The 18,993-nt window shown below is 38.7% G+C and overlaps 2 protein-coding genes across 2 annotated transcripts; both read left to right on the top strand.

The window, feature by feature from the left end:
• The first annotated feature begins 249 nt into the window (after window positions 1-249).
• Window positions 250-312, top strand: LOC129050117 (uncharacterized). The gene has a single exon (XM_055078517.1). It carries the CDS (start codon window positions 250-252, stop codon window positions 310-312), a length of 63 nt encoding a protein of 20 aa, XP_054934492.1.
• Window positions 313-3,368: 3,056 nt separating this feature from the next.
• LRRC8B (leucine rich repeat containing 8 VRAC subunit B) lies at window positions 3,369-17,306 on the top strand. Its single transcript, XM_024232990.3, has 2 exons — window positions 3,369-5,507; window positions 13,528-17,306. The coding sequence occupies exons 1-2, from the start codon at window positions 3,369-3,371 to the stop codon at window positions 13,798-13,800; spliced, it is 2,412 nt and encodes an 803-aa protein (XP_024088758.2). The 3' UTR covers window positions 13,801-17,306.
• The last annotated feature ends 1,687 nt before the right edge of the window (window positions 17,307-18,993 follow it).

The following is an 18,993-nucleotide window of genomic DNA, read 5'->3' as shown; positions in this document are numbered from 1 at the left end:
ACCTTTGCCAGAATGTGCCCCAGTGTGAAAAGTAAACTGACCTATGAAACTCTAAGCCAGGCACAGTGGCTCACACCTGTAATCCCAGCATTTGAGAGGCCAAGGTGGAAGGATTGCTTGAGGCCCGGAGTGTGAAAATCTATTTGCCATATCATGTCTTATGACAGAGAGGGCTTCTGGAGGCAGTATCTCCAGTTTGTTTGTTTGAATAACTATAGCTATTTCAAGATATTTATGTTTTCTCATAGAATGAAGACAAACACAGAGATGGTGTGTCTAAGAAACTTCAAAAGGTGTAGACCTCCTGACTGAAGCATATTGGATTTATTTAATTTTTTTCATTATAGTAAGTATAAATATTTAAAACACTTTTTTTGGTCAATGTTGACTTGTATTTTTACTGAATAAATATTAACTCTGTCAAATACCCTTATCATTGTTAGAGCTATTGTTGTTTTCATTCTTCTACAATTTCAGTTGCATATCTTAAATGAATTTAATTCTCAGGACCTTTGAGAGGACAAATGAAACATGAATTTAGAGCTGAAAGAACCCTTTGAAATTATCTGCTTCACTCTTTTTATCCATTACAAGAAATTCCTTTGCAACTCTCCTGGTGGATGGTCATTTTGTTTATCAAGATTCTGCTCAGGACATAGAGCTGAACTGTTTCACAGAGCAGCCAGTTCGATGACTTTCCCCCACAGATTGAATCAAAATATGATTTTCTAAAGCTTCCACCTACCTGGTTCTACCTTGGGAACCAATCCACTATTCTTTCACCTGTGAGGTTGTTGCGCAAAAATGTAAAGGTAAATTCTCGGGCTCACCTAGTCATCTATTATCTCAGCTGAATATCATCAGTTGCCTGTGTTCCTCTGTAGGAAATGGTTTAGAAACAACAACTCCTGGTTGGTTTTTTGCCCATTTTATCTTTAACCTGTAACTGAGCATTGGGTTTCAGTATTGTGATCTCACGAGGCAGGTACAGAAGGACTGCAGCTCCTTTTTCTGAGTTCTCCTATTAATATGGCCAGAAGTTATAATCAGTATTTCAGCATAACAGCTATCACATGACTAGCTGAAAGTATGCATACATGTCAACTAAAATCCTAAAGTATTTTTCACAAGTTCTTTCTTTCATCCAGCAGTGTTTTCTACCATCCCTCACACCCCTGGCCACATCACATTTATAGTATTTTGAGGTCTAAGCCCAGGACTTTCTCTTTGCCTCATGTATTCCTCTCATTTTAGTTTCTGTCTTACCTCGACACACAGTTATGTAAGGCAGAGAGGTGAGGCAGAATGAGAAGAGTGGAGAGTTAGAAGTAGACCCACTAAACTGGAGTGAAGGAGAGAAGCCCTGAAGACTTATATAATCCACCTGTAGGTCCTAGGAGGAAGGTGAATCCATATAATATTATGTGATACCCAGAGAGGACACAAGCAGAAAGTAGTGCTCCAGTCTAGCAGCTAAGCTCAGAAATTGTAAAATGCCTTAACAGGTACAAGAGCATGAAGCTGTAGGGTTCAGGGTCAGATGGTCAGGAATATGCTGAGGATGAGACTTATTAACAGGGAGCAGGGACTCTGTAATGGGACTCTAAGGTTCAAGGCAGGATACCAGACCCCAGAAAGAGGGCAAATGAGAGTAAAAAAGTCTTCCTGGCCAGGCACAGTGGCTCAGGCCTGTAATCTCAGCTCTTTGAGAGGCCGAGGTGTGCAGATCACGAGGTCAGGAGTTTGAGACCATCCTGGCCAACATGGTGAAACCCCATCTCCCGTCTCTACTAAAAAGACACAAAAATTAGCCGGGCATGATGACATGCACCTGTAGTCCCAGCTGCTCAGGAGGCTGAGGTAGGAGGATCGTTTGGACCCGGGAGGCTGAGGTGGGAGGATTGTTTGGACCCAGGAGGTCCAGTGGTTTGGACCCAGAGGTTTCAGTGAGCTGAGATCACGCCACTAGACTCCGTCTCAAAAAAAAAAAAAAAAAAAAAAAAAAAAGGCTTCCTTGGGGTTGCTACTAATACTATAGTGTCTAGAGAGTAACTCTGGCCCAGAATAAATGATAAGACTTCAGACTCAAGAAAATCCAAGAGAAGCACTTGAAAATAGATTAGAGCTGGACTACCAGCAAGGCAGCACCATGCTACCATTATTATTTTTCTTCTTTTTCTTACCAGATATTTTCTAAGACCCACATATTTCCTTTTACCTTACTCTGTGCCATCTTATAGATCATCTGGATTTTACTGATTAGCAATTTTTGAAACAATTGATATATGTAAGACTCAACATAGAAATTCTCAGGAATGTTGTCTGAATACTGTTCAGTATGAAAATACAAGATAATCTTGTTTTCCTGAAGGCAAAAATAATTTAATAATGGAATATGCATTAATCGTTTATCCTTTTAGTACTTTGCCATCACAACATTAAACGTGAGAGGGAGTCCCCGTGATAGAATATTCTAGCAGAGCTTTTCTTTCTTATTCTTTTTTAAGCCATAACTTTTAAATACTTCCCAACTTTTAAATACTCTAAGTTTTTTAATACTCATGTACTTAAATTACAAAGCGAAAGCTTGTGTGGAAAGGAGATAATGCATTCAGTGACAGGTTGTTTTGGGCATAGAATTGTAGACCCCTCTAAGCCTAAGGGGTAATTTCATAAAGCGGAACTTGCTTAAAAGAGGCTCCTTGTGGTGACTAAAACAACTCTTGGGCTGTAAGTGATGCTTCAGCCATGGGACGAGGTGTGGAAAGGAGCTTACTCAGACATTTTGGAAGGTAAAATGTGACCATTGGAAATTAGGTGGCTGGCTGTGGTGGCTCATAGCTGTAATTCCAGCACTTTCAGAGGCCAAGCAGGGAGGATCACTTGAGGCCGAGTCCGAGGCCTGTGAGACCCTGTCTCAAAAAAAAAAAAAAAAAAAGGAAGAAAAAAAGAAAGAAAGAAAGAAAGAAAATATTAGTAGCATAGGAACAAGTTTTTCAAATGTCAGTTGAAGAAAAATTGGCTCCTGGTTTTTAGTAGCCTAGCCTGGAGTTGAGATACAAGAGGTAACGAGTTAATTACCTCAAGGGCTACCCCTAAATTTCTTTCTAGTCACTATCACTAAATGGTCCCCCATCTAAGAGACTATGGTTCAGAGTTGGATGGCCTATGGTTTCAGATGAAACCAGAAGACTTATGTGCCACTTAATCAGCTCTTCCTTTTAGGTTTTACCCCAGAGCTAAATCCTACTTGGGAAGGAGGGCATGTGTGTATGAGTATTAGAGTAAAATGCTTATTTGAGTACTTGCTTCAGTAGTGTTTCTTTTATTTTCCTCTTCCAGTTTCTGTCCTCCTACAAGGGAAAGTCATGATTACACTAACTGAGCTAAAATGCTTAGCAGATGCCCAGTCATCTTATCACATCTTAAAACCATGGTGGGACGTCTTCTGGTATTACATCACACTGATCATGCTGCTGGTGGCCGTGCTGGCCGGAGCTCTCCAGCTGACGCAGAGCAGGGTTCTGTGCTGTCTTCCATGCAAAGTGGAATTTGACAATCACTGTGCCGTGCCTTGGGACATCCTGAAAGCCAGCATGAACACATCCTCTAATCCTGGGACACCGCTTCCGCTCCCCCTCCGAATTCAGAATGACCTCCACCGACAGCAGTACTCCTATATCGATGCGGTCTGTTACGAGAAACAGCTCCATTGGTTTGCAAAGTTTTTCCCCTATCTGGTGCTCTTGCATACACTCATCTTTGCAGCCTGCAGCAACTTTTGGCTTCACTACCCCAGTACCAGTTCCAGGCTCGAGCATTTTGTGGCCATCCTTCACAAGTGCTTCGATTCTCCGTGGACCACCCGCGCCCTGTCAGAAACAGTGGCTGAGCAGTCAGTGAGGCCTCTGAAACTCTCCAAGTCCAAGATTTTGCTTTCATCCTCAGGGTGTTCAGCTGACATAGATTCCGGCAAACAGTCATTGCCCTACCCGCAGCCAGGTTTGGAGTCAGCTGGCATAGAAAGCCCAACTTCCAGTGTCCTGGACAAGAAGGAGGGTGAACAGGCCAAAGCCATCTTTGAAAAAGTGAAAAGATTCCGCATGCACGTGGAGCAGAAGGACATCATTTATAGAGTATATCTGAAACAGATAATAGTCAAAGTCATTTTGTTTGTGTTCATCATAACTTATGTTCCATATTTTTTAACCTACATCACTCTTGAAATCGACTGTTCAGTTGATGTGCAGGCTTTTACAGGATATAAGCGCTACCAGTGTGTCTATTCCTTAGCAGAAATCTTTAAGGTCCTGGCTTCATTTTATGTCATTTTGGTTATACTTTATGGTCTGACCTCTTCCTACAGCCTGTGGTGGATGCTGAGGAGTTCCCTGAAGCAATATTCCTTTGAGGCGTTAAGAGAAAAAAGCAACTACAGTGACATCCCTGATGTCAAGAATGACTTTGCCTTCATCCTTCATCTGGCTGATCAGTATGATCCTCTTTATTCCAAACGCTTCTCCATATTCCTATCAGAGGTCAGTGAGAACAAACTAAAACAGATCAACCTCAATAATGAATGGACAGTTGAGAAACTGAAAAGTAAGCTTGTGAAAAATGCCCAGGATAAGATAGAACTGCATCTTTTTATGCTCAGCGGTCTTCCAGACAATGTCTTTGAGTTAACTGAAATGGAAGTGCTAAGCCTGGAGCTTATCCCAGAGGTGAAGCTGCCCTCTGCAGTCTCACAGCTGGTCAACCTCAAGGAGCTTCGTGTGTACCATTCATCTCTGGTCGTAGACCATCCTGCACTGGCCTTTCTAGAGGAGAATTTAAAAATCCTCCGCCTGAAATTTACTGAAATGGGAAAAATCCCACGCTGGGTATTTCACCTCAAGAATCTCAAGGAACTTTATCTTTCGGGCTGTGTTCTCCCTGAACAGTTGAGTACTATGCAGTTGGAGGGCTTTCAGGACTTAAAAAATCTAAGGACCCTCTACTTGAAGAGCAGCCTCTCCCGGATCCCACAAGTTGTTACAGACCTCTTGCCTTCATTGCAGAAACTCTCCCTTGATAATGAGGGAAGCAAACTGGTTGTGTTGAACAACTTGAAAAAGATGGTCAATCTGAAAAGCCTAGAATTGATCAGCTGTGACCTGGAACGCATTCCACACTCCATTTTCAGCCTGAATAATTTGCATGAGTTAGACCTAAGGGAAAATAACCTTAAAACTGTGGAAGAGATCATTAGCTTTCAGCACCTTCAGAATCTTTCCTGCTTAAAGTTGTGGCACAATAACATTGCTTATATTCCTGCACAGATCGGGGCATTATCTAACCTAGAGCAGCTCTCTTTGGACCATAATAATATTGAGAATCTGCCCTTGCAACTTTTCCTATGCACCAAACTACATTATTTGGATCTAAGCTATAACCACTTGACCTTCATTCCAGAAGAAATCCAGTATCTGAGTAATTTGCAGTACTTTGCTGTGACCAACAACAATGTGAGTAAATCCATTCTTTCTTTTATTCAGTATCTTCCATACTTGTAGTGTGTTACATAGGGAAAGAAAACACACTTCAAATCATACTGTGTGTTCTCAAGCCAAGCCCAATCCAATCTTGCATAAATTACCAAAACACTGAGCATCCATTTTTAATCTAAATTACAAGTTGTCGTGGAGATTTTATGAAAAAACATATAAGCATTTGGCATAGTTCCTGGCACATAATAGTTGCTCAGCAAATGTTTTTCTCTTTGTTTTTTTCCCAATTTTCTACATAAACATCACAAAGTATTTTAAACTATTTAATTCGTTATGGTAGAGCTTACTTTTTGTTTTATAAAGGTTTTAGATATTTAGGGAGTTTGGTAAAACTTTTCAGCTTTCCAATCTGTCATAATAAAATAACTTCTTGTTCTAAAATGCTGGGATTAGGAATTATTCATAAATCCTTTTTGTGATGTGGTGAAAAAGATTTGAAATCTGCATGCATGTCTAGAAAGATGATTCAAAATGAAAGGCCTGCCTCTATAATACAACACTACGGCTTTTTAGAAGCTTTTTCCGGGATCCGTGCTTTAGAATGAACCAAATTTGCAATAGTAAAACCAAGTTAAAGAAAACTTAACTTTACAAAACCATGAAAAAACAAAATAAATGAGTAGTTTCCTAGGTTAAGATACGGAGGAGGAGGAAAAAGGAAAAATTCACTGTAGTCTAAAGGCAAGAGAGTGAGGCTAATGTCCATTTGGGAAGAAAGAGGGAAAACCTGGTCAGAAATCAAATCTACCTGATTTGAAACTGACATTCCTCTACTTGAAATCTACCAGAAACTGACATTCCTCTACTTGAAAATGGGTACAGCTATTCCACCACACTTCAAAATATATTATCCAAAAATTAGCTGGGCGTGGTGGCACACACCTGAAGTCCCAGCTACTCAGGAGCCTGAGGCAAGAGAATCACTTGAACCCGGGAGGTGGAGTTGCAGTGAGCCGAGATTCCACCACTGCACTCAAGCCTGGTAACAGAGCAAGACTGTCTCAAAAAAAAAGAGAAAATGTATTACCTTTTAGACTTTTTGTAGTTCATATGTCATGGTAAATATAACTATGAGCATGGTGTTGGCTAATAAACATATTAATCATACATTATTTTTGAAAACCATGGGTGTTAGATAAATACCAGAAAATTGGGGGATGAGAGCAAAATTCATGCTGATTTTTAGCACTCTCAGACTTTATTCATATATAAAAGGAGAGAGTCCATTGTTAGATAAATGAGACATCTTCAGATCTTAAAGGTTTATGAGATTTTAAAACTACATTAGGATTGACCTAGACTAACAGTGTGCATCAGAATTACCCAAAAGGCTTGCTGAAACACAGATTGCTGAGCCCCACTCCGAGGGTTTCCGATTCAGTAGGCCAGATGTAGGACCCAAGAGTTTGCATTTCTAAAAAGTCCCCAGGTGGAGCTGATGATGCTGGCCTAGTGACTGCACTCTGAAAATCACAGGTCTAGAAGTGTATCAGTGCCATTTGATTATGCAGCTGATTAATATTAATATTTTGGTCACATTTTTTCCATTGTTAAATTTATAATAAAAATATAAATAATTATTTTTAAAGGCATTGGTTCCACTAAGCAGTTATACACAGTTAAATCACTTTCAAAAATGGATTTTTGAAAGTCGGAGCTTATTCAGTTGTTAGCTGGCCATGCATTATTTAAATGTATGAGCAGGTGAATGTTTCCACCATGTTAATGTAATGAAGAAACCTTAAGACCATTAGTACTTTTGACACCAAGTTTATGGAATCCTGGACCATGTCTGAAAGAATAAGTGTAAATATCAGACACATGCTTTCTTGAATAAGAAAGGATACTTTGTAGCACAGGAAAAGTCTTATGCTGAAAATACTTTATAACCAAAATAGAATGGTATCTTTTTGAGTGGGTTGTCCCAGAAATCTGAGAAAAAGTAGTTGCTGAGCATCGTTGGAGCCAAAATGATGAACATGACAGCTTTGAATTGGTGAACTTAGGGTCAAAGAAGCACTGTGCAGAGACTGTGTAACAACAATATGAATAAACTAAAACTCATCAGAGGACAGCCACCAGGAAGATGAAAACTCTGATGGAATACTTTAACCTCATGATGGGAACTGTAGGTGGGACGGGAGAATTGTCCACAATATTGGTCTTCAGATATTTGAAAAGTTTACATGGAGAACAAAACTTGCTGGGAATAGCTACAGTGTTAGAACTTAGGGCAAGTGGAGAAAACTAGGGCCATCAGGGGAAGATTTCTCATCTTTCCCATATAGCATTCAAAGATTGAATGAGCATTTGAGGAGGGAAAAGTCATTTTCTTATTAATAAAGCTCTCCAGACAGGGACTGCCAGATACTCAGTAGGAATGTTGTTAAAGGGCATCAGGAATTCACGTTTCATATGGGGATTTAACTAATTTTAAGATTATTTACAACCTTCAGAGTCTCATGATTCTGAGTTAGATCAAAATATTGAATCATGAGGTCAGGAGTTCGAGACCAGCCTGGCCAATATGGTGAAACCCCGTCTCTATTAATAATAAAAAAATTAGCCGGGCGTGGTGGCACATGCCTGTAGTCCCAGCTTCTTAGGAGGCTGAGGCAGAAGAATCGCTTGAACCCAGGAGAGACAGAGGTTGCAGTGAGCCGAGATCACGCCACTGCACTCTAGCCTGAGCGACAGAGCAAGACTCCATCTCAAAAAAGGAAAAAAAGAAAATACCACATTGACTGCATACATAGTTAGACATGCATATACAAAGAAATTCAAGCCAATTAATCCATGTGGAATGGCAGTTAATAAAGATTCCTATAAGAGGCATTTTAAATGTCTGATCTCAAGACTTGGGCAGTGTATCAGGTTTGTAGATGGAGGCAACAAATACTACCTCTTAAGCAGAAAAGACATTAGTTGAAAGGATATTAGGTATCTCATATTACCACTGAAAAGACTGCAAAACCAAGCTTGGAAAACAATCAGGCACAAAGTAAGTCAGGCAGCAGTGAGGACTATAGCCAGAATCATAGCGGAAAAGCACAATGGTGAGGATACACTGCCGAGGACCTTACCAGCTCAGAGCACTGGTTCTGTTCTTGAAAACTTGATGTTGCTGCTGTTGTGACCCTGGGCCTCCCACAGAATAGATTCTTCATGGCTTCCACTTCTTTGTGATGTTAGCCCCAGTTCAAAGTCCGAGTCTGAGCAGCTGATTGGCACAGCTAATGAATGCCCACATTGTGGCTATAGGAGAGCTGAGAACACAAGAATCTGGTGGCAGTAGTTTCTCTAGTAGAAAATGAGCTCTACTACCCACCAAGACTCATAAGGTAGGGAATTCCCTCGACATGGGAACGTGTTGGGCAGTCCCTGGGTGGCGGATATTCACTGAGCAGGCACTTCAGGGTGTCTTCCATAGGACGGTAATAGGTGTCACCACAAAAAACATTAAGTGTTTCTTTTGATCATATTTTTGCTGCAGGATTCTTCAGAGCCTTTAACATATGAATATGCATTGTGCTTCTCCAAGGAGAGATGGTATGCAATATTCGCCAAATGTGTTTGAGCAAGACACCTTTTTTTATAGAGTGACTCTTGTGTTCTGTGAAGCATACCCTAAGAACACTGGATTAGGGAAGTGTTAAAAAATAGAGGTCATCCACAGAGGACTGAAAAAAACATAACCAAATGTAATAAGAGATGAGACCATTTAGTAAGGTGGGTCAGAATGGAGAGTCCCTGGAAGTCTGCCAGTCAAATTCATGTTTGATTCATTGGATAGTGACCAGGGTGAGACTTGAGCTTGAAAGTGCTAGTTAGCCTGAACTGGTACCTTCAAAGGAGGCTCTGATTGTAGCATATAAAAGGCTTAGGTGAGGACAGCCAAGAAACAAAACCCCATAGAAAGGTTGAATCAGTTATGATTTAGAAATAGGAGTACGGATTTAAAACAAGAGACAAAGACTCTCGTACCTGAAAGGAACACTGAGTCCACAGACTGCAGCCTGGGGGTCAAGTCTACCCACTGCCTGTTTTTAAACAGCCCAGGCTAGGAAAGGTTTTTACATTTTTAGATAGTTGGGGGAAGAAAATCAAAAGAATATTTTGTGACCCGTAAAAATTATATGAAATTCAAATTTCAATTTCTACAAATAGATTCCATTGTTTTTATTAGTGGGCCTGTATTACAACAAAATTATATTCAATTGTTATATTTTGAATTTCATTACTTAAAAATGTATGGAATTTTTTTTCTATTATATAAGGATCTGCATAATATTTTCACTTTTGCCTCTTGGCCCAGAAAGCCTAAAATACTTATTCTTCTGGTCCTTTGGAGAAAAACTTTGCCAGCCCCTACTCTAGTCCACTGCCCTTATTTTACTGAGGCTCAGAGCAATTCACCTGAGGTCTGAAGTTTCCTGGCAAGGGGGCTAGGATGGAACCCAAACATTCTGATTTCTACTCTACTATTCTTCTACTATGTCTCCTATGCATCAATCCAAGTGATTCTACATGGGGTACAGTGGTATATGCAGGTGGGCGTGGAAGGTGGGAGAAATGGAGGCAAGATCCATCCCTGTCGCAGTGCCAAGAGTAATTGGATTATGGTGGCATTGATTGTAATGGAGGGAAGCACATGGGAAAGGATTGAGCTAGGTTTGCTGAAATCTTAGACCAGTCCAATTTACACCTAGGTCTTCTTACTTCCACATTTGTGCCTTTTTTTTTTTTTTTTCTTATAGTAGTTTGAAGACTTCTAGCCAGAAGGTGAATAATGTAGAAATTCCTTCTGAAGATCATCTATGTGACACTGGGTTTTGTTATTATTGGCATCACTACTTAGAAACAGAAATATTCAGCTGTGTTTCTTGAAATGATTGGACTTTAGGGTTTGGTAAGCATTTCCTGAGATAGCATGTGTCATTGGCCAGAAAAAAAAAAAAAAAGGAAATCTGGTATTGAGAAGAATTCTAAAGTAAGATCCCAGCCTCTGGGAAAAAGCCGGGGGTATTTAATTAACGATGTCAGCCATAGATGTAAAGGAAAACCATTCTGTTCTCGGGGACTTCAATTCATTTTGCTGAAGACATTTGGTTGTCAGAGAATTCTAGGATGTAGAGAGATTATATAGCCATTAGTTTTTGTTGTTGTCATCTATTTTGTAGTTTATCATATAGTTTATGTATGTGTGTATTATATGTTATAGTTTATTCCATAAAACTATTTTATTGTTGAAGTATGTCATCCCCATAATAGTCTGTAAGCTTTCCCATTGGTTTTTTTTAGAAGAAATCAGTGATCCACTAAGGTAATTTTTTGCTCTCTGGCTCATGTGTCATACAGTCTAAGAAAGGGCATGCTAAATAAGTTAGTTTTAAATAATTGTTTTCTAACATTTTTTATAAAATTTGTTTTTATAAAATTTGTTGACCCAGGCAAAATTGGAGTTCTTGTAAGCTTCAAGGCAAACAATTTTTAAAGCTGTAAGTAGATTTTTCAGGATAAAATTGCTGAATTGAAGGAAAGTCTTGAGTCTTTAACAAAACTCCCCATGCTCCTTTAGAAAAATTGAATAAGAGTAGGTGAGGTAAGATCCTGTGCCTTAGCTGGGCAGAGAGCTGGAGAGAAAGCCCCGGAGATGAAACTTCGCACATAGGAGGAGTTAGGCCAGCGCAGCCCTTGACTAACTTTCACAGCAGCAATGCTAAGGGGCTGGCCCTGAGGCCCACTCCCACTACCTTGGGAAATCCCTCTCTTCTACTGGAGCCTGAGAAGTTCACTAAAATCACAGATGTAGAGATTTGAAAGGAGACTGGTGGGAATGTGTTAGTGCTGATAGCCAGACAAGAGAGTGAGGGCAGTGGCTTCAGGGTAATCACCCAGTAGGAAATCAGTCCAGTTAAATGAGGTACTTGCTGGGAATCTGAAGCTGACTGAAGAAGGGAAATACGGAATTCCCTAATGCAGCTTAGGTTAGGGCACTTTTCTTCATACCACTCATTACAGACAATTGTGTAATCGTTTCATGTTTCTCTCTTCCGTGAGACTAGTGCTTCTCAACTGGGAATGATTTTGCCTCCCAAGAGACATTTGTCTGGAAATATTTTTGGTTGTCACAACTGGGAAGGGGAGTGGCACTGGTAACTGGTGCGTAGAGGCTGAGGATGCTGCTAAACATCCTACACTGCACAGGACAGCCCCACAGCAAGAATTTTTCCACCCACAATGTCAACAATGCTGAGGCTGAGATGTCCATGGTGACCTGCATTAGGCTAAAGTTTTCAAAGGCAGTCTTTCTAACTCAGTACTTTATCCCGGCAGCTAGCTGGGAGCCTGGCACATCAGAAGGCGCTCAGCACGTGCTCACTGAAAATAAATGAGCCAAGCCTAATTTCTTTTTTAGCCAGTTTGCCTGAGTCATTTCATAGGCACCAACAAGCACTCTTAATAATGCACACTGCAAAGGACTGATGTTTTCCTCCACTTGGACATCACTGACCCTACTTCTGAGCTGCAGGTATCTCTGTGCAGAAGGGGTTGCCTTAGAAAAGGTTGCATTTCTTCTCATCTCTCTGCCTCATCTCCCAGTGTAAGTCTGCATATGTAGGGTTTGCATCTGCTCTTGGGAAGGAAATGAAAGTAAAGGGTAGATATTTTTCCCTTTGTTTATATCTAACATTTTGGTGTACAATGATGATCTACATGGAATGTTATTCTTAGCAGTGACAATCATTAGATTTATTTTTAAGGATATACAGCACTGAATGTGTGTTAGAGGGAGGGGTGATGTAGGAGAATGCAGTTTACAACATCATTAACATTTTTAATGGAATTTGGTCATTTTTCAGTTTATAGAAAAGCTGTTTATCCTTTTGAGGAGAGACAGTTCTGGATGGCCCTAGAAACTTGTCTCCCAGCCGGTCTGCATTAGCCCATCAGAGGATATAGGCCAAGTCCCTGAGTGCCCTTTTTATCCCTGTTTCTAACAAAGGCAGTTTTTGAACCAAGGAACCTACATTATTTCATAGTTTTTGTAGGTGGCCCCTGTCCCCAGCCAATATGTAGAGTATTATGGGGGGTGGGGGGCGGTGGTATGTGCAGTGTATCTATGCTGAGGCCAGACTTATCCCTCAGTGAAGTGATGAGTTGAAGGGATTGTGTATGTGCTCAACTTCTTCTCTGGAGGTCTTTCCTCAATAAACTCTATTTCTTGTATGTACTGTGGCTCCCTTAGAAATTGACATACAACCTATCTACCATATAGGGGAGCAGTCAACGGGAGCAGCTTTAGGAGTTGACCTAATTTGCATAATATTTATTATATTTAAAATTATCTGTGTTATAAGTTATTTAGTTGAAACCATGCCAGAGGGAAGGAACAAGAGTAAATATTCAGGTGTATGTGTATGTAGAGGGGAATGAAATGTGCACGTATATATAATCATATTTTTTTGCTTCTGCTTCTGTAGGCTTTTTTAAAAAAGAGAATAAAGTTTTCAGTCTGCTATCAGATTCTTAGGATGTTTTTAAGGGTGTTATTCATTACATTACACAGTAAACTTTATGAAGACTCTTGAGGGTAATTTATTTCTGATCGAGGACTCAAGAGTAATTATGATTCTTCTTACTGGTTTGTTTTTTATCTTAACGACAATGTGTGTATAACTACATTTTCTTTAAGAATTGCTTGTTAAATTCTTTAACAAGTGGGCAAGAAATTCGTTGCCCACCCATATACAGCAAGGATATAGGTGTCCAAGGTAGCCACAGTCCTCACTCCTCGTTGTACTCCTATCTTCATTTTCCCTCTATCTTTTCATCTACTTCAAATTTATCATCATTGTAGTCTGCATCACTTATAAACCTCCAGAAATGTTTTTTTTTTTTTTGGAAAAAAGGTAAATGTCTTATCATAAGCCACCAAAAACCTATTTTACCAGCTTCTTTTTTCTTCCCTTTCCAGATTGAGATGCTACCAGATGGGCTGTTTCAGTGCAAAAAGCTGCAATGTTTACTTTTGGGGAAAAATAGCTTGATGAATTTGTCCCCTCACGTGGGTGAGCTGTCAAACCTTACTCATCTGGAGCTCATTGGTAATTACCTGGAAACACTTCCTCCTGAACTGGAAGGATGTCAGTCCCTAAAACGGAGCTGTCTGATTGTTGAGGAGAACTTGCTCAATACTCTTCCTCTCCCTGTAACAGAACGTTTACAGACATGCTTAGACAAATGTTGACTTAAAGAAAAGAGACCCATGTTTCAAAATCATTTTTCAAAGTATGCTCGGCCGGGCATGGTGGCTCATGCCTATAATCCCAGCACTTTGGGAGGCCAAGATGAGTGGATTGCTTGAGGTCAGGAGTTCGAGACCAGCCTGGCCAACCTGGTGAAACACCATCTCTGCTAAAAATACAAAAAAATTAGCCGGTTGTGGTGGCGTGCACCTGTAATCCCAGCTACTTGGGAGGCTGAGGCAGGGGAATTGCTTGAACCAGGGAGGTGGAGGTTGCAGTGAGCTGAGATTGTGCCACTGTACACCAGCCTGGGTGACAGAGCAAGACTCTATCTCAAAAAAAAAAAAAACGTTCCAGGGCTTTAAATGAGAAGTAAAATTTTCTAAGTTAATAAAGATGAAGAATGGGTGACTATTATGATGAACCATAACTAAATGTCTTATTAAAGCAACTCAGTGTCTAGCCCTAAGTTAACCAGGTAAAAACTGTTAACACTAACCTGAAGTTTTGTGAATAACTGTTCTTTAACTTATTGAGATGTTGCAAGAAATGCACATCCGGGGTGGACTGGGAGCTGTGAAATGACTGAATTCCTCCTTGCAGTGTTTACCTTCAAGATTGTATAGGTATTCTCTCCTCTTCTTCCCCCAGTCCCCATTACTTATTTGCACACTTGTTTTAACTGACTTCCTGTTTTGATATTTATCACCAAGACCATAAACTCATCAATATGAATTTTCTTGATGTATACTCACCACTCTTTGATTTATGTTCCTAAATTTTTTTAGATAGGGTGTATTGTGCTTCGCAGAATTCTTTTTTGGCTTAATTTTTACGTCCTTTCCCAGCTTGCTTGAGTCTTCCTTAACCTGGTTTTCTCTTAACACCAATGATGAATCCTGAGAAAATGCCTGCATTTGGCCTTTGCCTAGAACAGGAGCTGAGTATTTAAGACGTATTATCCTCGGGGCATCCTGAAAATTAATGTATTCCCTAAAATTTCTTGTCTATCATCAAGGCCTTTTTTTATTTGTTAAGAATTTTTATATTAAATGTAAAACATAAATATTTTCTATTGTATAGTCTTGGATTCAACATCTGTGAGGAGCATTTTTGTAAGATACATAGAATTTATGCATTTCTTTATGAACTTAGTGTTCTTGGTTTCGGCTGTTTATGACTCTCATGTTTATGTACATTCTGCTCCAAAATGTTTTTGTACTCTGCAACTAATTACTTTTGGATAACAAAAGCCTTGTGTTTAATGCCCTAAAGTATTTGGGGGTTTCCTTGTGAGAGAGTGGCCGAATCATCTACCTCTCTCTTTCCTAGTCGCTGTGCAATCGTACGGGTACAATTCTTAATTACTTACAAAAACTGTGATAGAGGGGAGAGGTACAGATTTGGTTTTTAAATTGATTTTAAAATACTTTATAGGAATTTAGTAAGAGTTAAAGCAAAAGACTTTTTTTCCCTCCATCTGTGTAATCTCTAGCTATGATTATAATGTAAAACAGCCTCTATTCAGTGTCTAAAATGAGTTCTCAAAACCCACAAAGAAATAGATCCATTTAACTGAAATTCATCTCATGCCTTTATCTAACTCTTCTGGAAAATACATTTTGCTCCTTTTTATAAAGAGCTTTGTGTTTGACCTTTTATTATGCATATTTTTAATGAATAAAATCAACTGACTCATTTTTGGGAAATGTACATCTTTAATGTGTTTTTCCCTAAGGGTCTAGGCTTTATGATGCCACCTCTTCATTTTGGATATAACTATGAAGAAATCTATTAACTGCACCTACACAAAAGTGGAAAACACTATAGGTAAACAGTACTGTGTATATGGAATTGTGGTGCGTGGTATGTGTTTTCTCTTGCTTTGTTCCAGAAAGATGAAAGTGAGTCTTTAAAGCATAGCAAATAGAGCTTCCCCTCACCTGCCACACACTCCTGCACTAAAGTTCAGAGAAAAGAATTATTCAAATCAAATGAAATTTGAATAATATTAGCTATCAGGAATATAGGACACCAAACACACTGCCTCACACATCATTATTTATTCTGAACGGAAAGGAACAGTGTAAAAATAAACTACTTACCAAAACTTGCCTTTAGTCAGAACATTCAGCTCTCAGGGAAGCAGGTATAACTGATGAAACTTCTAGGACTTCAGAAAACAGATTCTAATTATATCCATGTTTTTTGTTTTTATTTTCATTTTTTAAGTGTGAGTTGATGTTTATTTTAGTGTTTCACAATAGAATTATCTACTGATTCCAGTGTGGCATATGATTAAGTTTTGGACATGAATATGCCAAAAGTGCTTAAATGTTTTTGGCCACATAACTAGCTAGAATTTCAAAACAAAATTCAGATTTGCTACCATTCACCTGAGGAACTTCTCCATGGCTCGTCACTGGTTTGGTTCAACTGCAAAAGTCATTGGCTAAATTTTCCTTATCACCTACGTAAATTTCTAGAGGAATTTACTAGCAGGATTAATAATGAATATTATAAACTGCTTTCCACACACTAGGGTATAATTATTCGTGCAATCTATGTTGTTCTTGATGCCATGGTTTTACATCTTTTAATTTAAACCTTGTACACCAGTGTTTAGGTCACTTTTGAGACAAGGTAGCCCTGATGCAAGGAACAATGAGGCTACTACTTCACATAAAAAATAGAGTGTTAATACCACCTTTACTGTACTGTTGGAGCAGATCTTTATTTTACAAGCGTTCATATTCACATAAAAGAATTTTAAATGAAGAAAATTAAGTTTGTTAAATTATAATTATGAGACTTTCGCTGGCATTTGATTTGAAGAATACATATGCATTTTCCGAAAAATAAATGTGGAGGTTATTCAGAACAAAATTCATAGCTTATGGTAGTAATGGCATGGATTAATTTTATTTGCATGCACACACAGACACACATACTTCATATATGCAAATTATAACATTAGTTTTTGATATATCTAGGTTTTTCTTTTCCAAAATTGCAGGAGGTTGTAGATTAAATAAGTATGATAGCAAGTTTTTTAATTCATTAATCATGAAGTGCTCTATTCCCTAAGTTATGACATTTAGAAGAAATCACATGCTCAACCTTAATCTGAGAACCTAAGTGTTTTTCAGCATTCCAGTAAAGGAGTAGTGTTCTTTTCCTAACTTACAGCAGGGTACATGTGTGTGGCACATAGATACTATATTTTCATTCTTCACTCCCAGTCTTAATTTCTTTCCCCTGTATGTCACTGTATTTTATGTCACTTCACATTGTGTTAAACAGGGTAAATAGAGATTCTCAGTATCTCAGTGCTGTGGCATAGCTCCAATAGGTGTGCTGTGGTGCACTGCAGTGATGTATTTGTATAACATCATTTGATAGTGAAAAATTTTTTTTCAGTTCAAGTGTTTTGTGATTAAAATTTTATGTTTAATTAAAATATTGCATAATATTGATGGATTCAAAAACCATTAAAATAATCAAACAATTATTCTGTGGCCTTAACATTATTTTCTTGTGTTTTCAATAAAATTTTCTTTTCATCTTTCCATCTTCACATTCTCTTAGCATCATCCTATGCACATAAGGTATGTTGTTTTTCTTCTCCACTCACCTACCGCACTAAATTTGATCAGCACTTGTACAGTAACAGCATATATTTGTGCCAGAAGATTTGCAATGATAGTTGAGCATGTATTTATTTAGGAGGAAGCCAGTGCCTGCAATTTTGTCTCATTGAGTAGTTTTACTTTGCCCATCCTGCAGTATTTAGAGCTGATCTCTACCCAAAGCAGGACAATGTAACTGTAGATCTGCTTTGTTTTCAGTAACTGTACATTGCATCAGAATCTGTTTATTTCTATCTGGAAACAGAATGGCGGGGGAGGGAAGGAGTTATTTTGCATCCTAGTTTGTATTATGAAGTCATCATATATATATTTGAAATAGTATAAACTCATTACGGTTGCAGAATGCCCTCGATATAATTATTTCTTTTCAGCTGGATGTGAAAAGCTGAAGCAGTGAAAACCTGCAGTCCTATTTCATTGGTTTCCTTCTGTTTCTTGTCCATCACTTCTGTATCCACAGGGAGCTATCTACTACATACCTTTGGTAACAGGCTACATTCTCTTCAGATTTTTTATATGAATAATTTCATCAGCACTAAAGCATTAACATAGAATAATGAGCCAAAGTACTGAGTCGAGATGGCTTTCAGTTGAGTTTAATTTCACATTTCACTTTTGCATTTGACTTGTATAATACACTACTGCTGAGAAAAACAATTACTAATGCCTTCTGCGTGTTGTACTTTATCTCTAACAGAGATGGTGCAATTTCAAGAATACAAAGGGGTATAGAGTTAGAATGGATGTGTTCATGCACATATGTGTTGTGTTTAAATATTAATGTTTACAGGAAGATTTTTTTTAAATTCTTCAAATACTTCACTTAGTGAAATAATGGGCCAATCTGGAATAGAGACATTTTCTTTGGTTAGTGCAAGAGTGAAAGCTAGCATTTGTTAACCTTCACATATTTGTCTGTGTACAATTGTTTTTGCTTCTGCTAATGAATTATTAGAAAATGGAAGATTTTGTTTAATGTTTTTGGCCCTCAGGTTTACCGTGTAAATCTGCATTTTTGGTGGTAAATCCCTTTCACAGATTCAGTAGCTTTTGGTAAACTTCACTGTTTTTAAAGTACCTTTTGTGTAAAATAAAGATCCAATTTTTATAACAAATGGCAAATAAAAACAGTAAATGCTGGAAGAAGTTGACTGTACTAATTTTAACCAAGTCCCAAAAGTGATTCCCTCTCTCTTCTCATGCTTCCTTGTACTGTCGTACTGTTATTCACCAAATGATAGATTTCAGATTTACATGTGAATCTTACAACAGTGGTATGGTTTTCAAAATATGCTACCATGGCCACAAAATAACAAGCACCTGAAAAGAGCTGCGTGGATCCTAGAATACATGGGTTGCGGGGGATAGTAGATCTCTCATGAGTGGGCCCGTCTTTCCTTGGAATTCATCAGGGACAGATGTTCATAGAACACCTCATCTCTCTCCTTTCTTCTTGATGTCTATTTCTCCATTTCCTTTTAGTTTAACATTAACACTGAATTGTGAACCAGGTAAGCAAAAGCTAAAGAACTGCAAGACAGGTAA

Source organism: Pongo abelii, chromosome 1 (assembly GCF_028885655.2).
Source record: "Pongo abelii isolate AG06213 chromosome 1, NHGRI_mPonAbe1-v2.0_pri, whole genome shotgun sequence".
Lineage (NCBI taxonomy): Eukaryota > Metazoa > Chordata > Mammalia > Primates > Hominidae > Pongo > Pongo abelii.
The sequence above is the reverse complement of the archived record's forward strand: the minus strand, read 5'-3'. Positions and strand labels throughout refer to the sequence as shown.

Bases quoted from the DNA above. Each gene is read 5' to 3' on its own strand.
- LRRC8B (XM_024232990.3), top strand. From the start codon at position 3,369: ATGATTACACTAACTGAGCTAAAATGCTTAGCAGATGCCCAGTCATCT. The intron at 5,508-13,527 runs GTGAGTAAATCC...TTCCCTTTCCAG, and splicing joins TTGCTGTGACCAACAACAAT to ATTGAGATGCTACCAGATGG.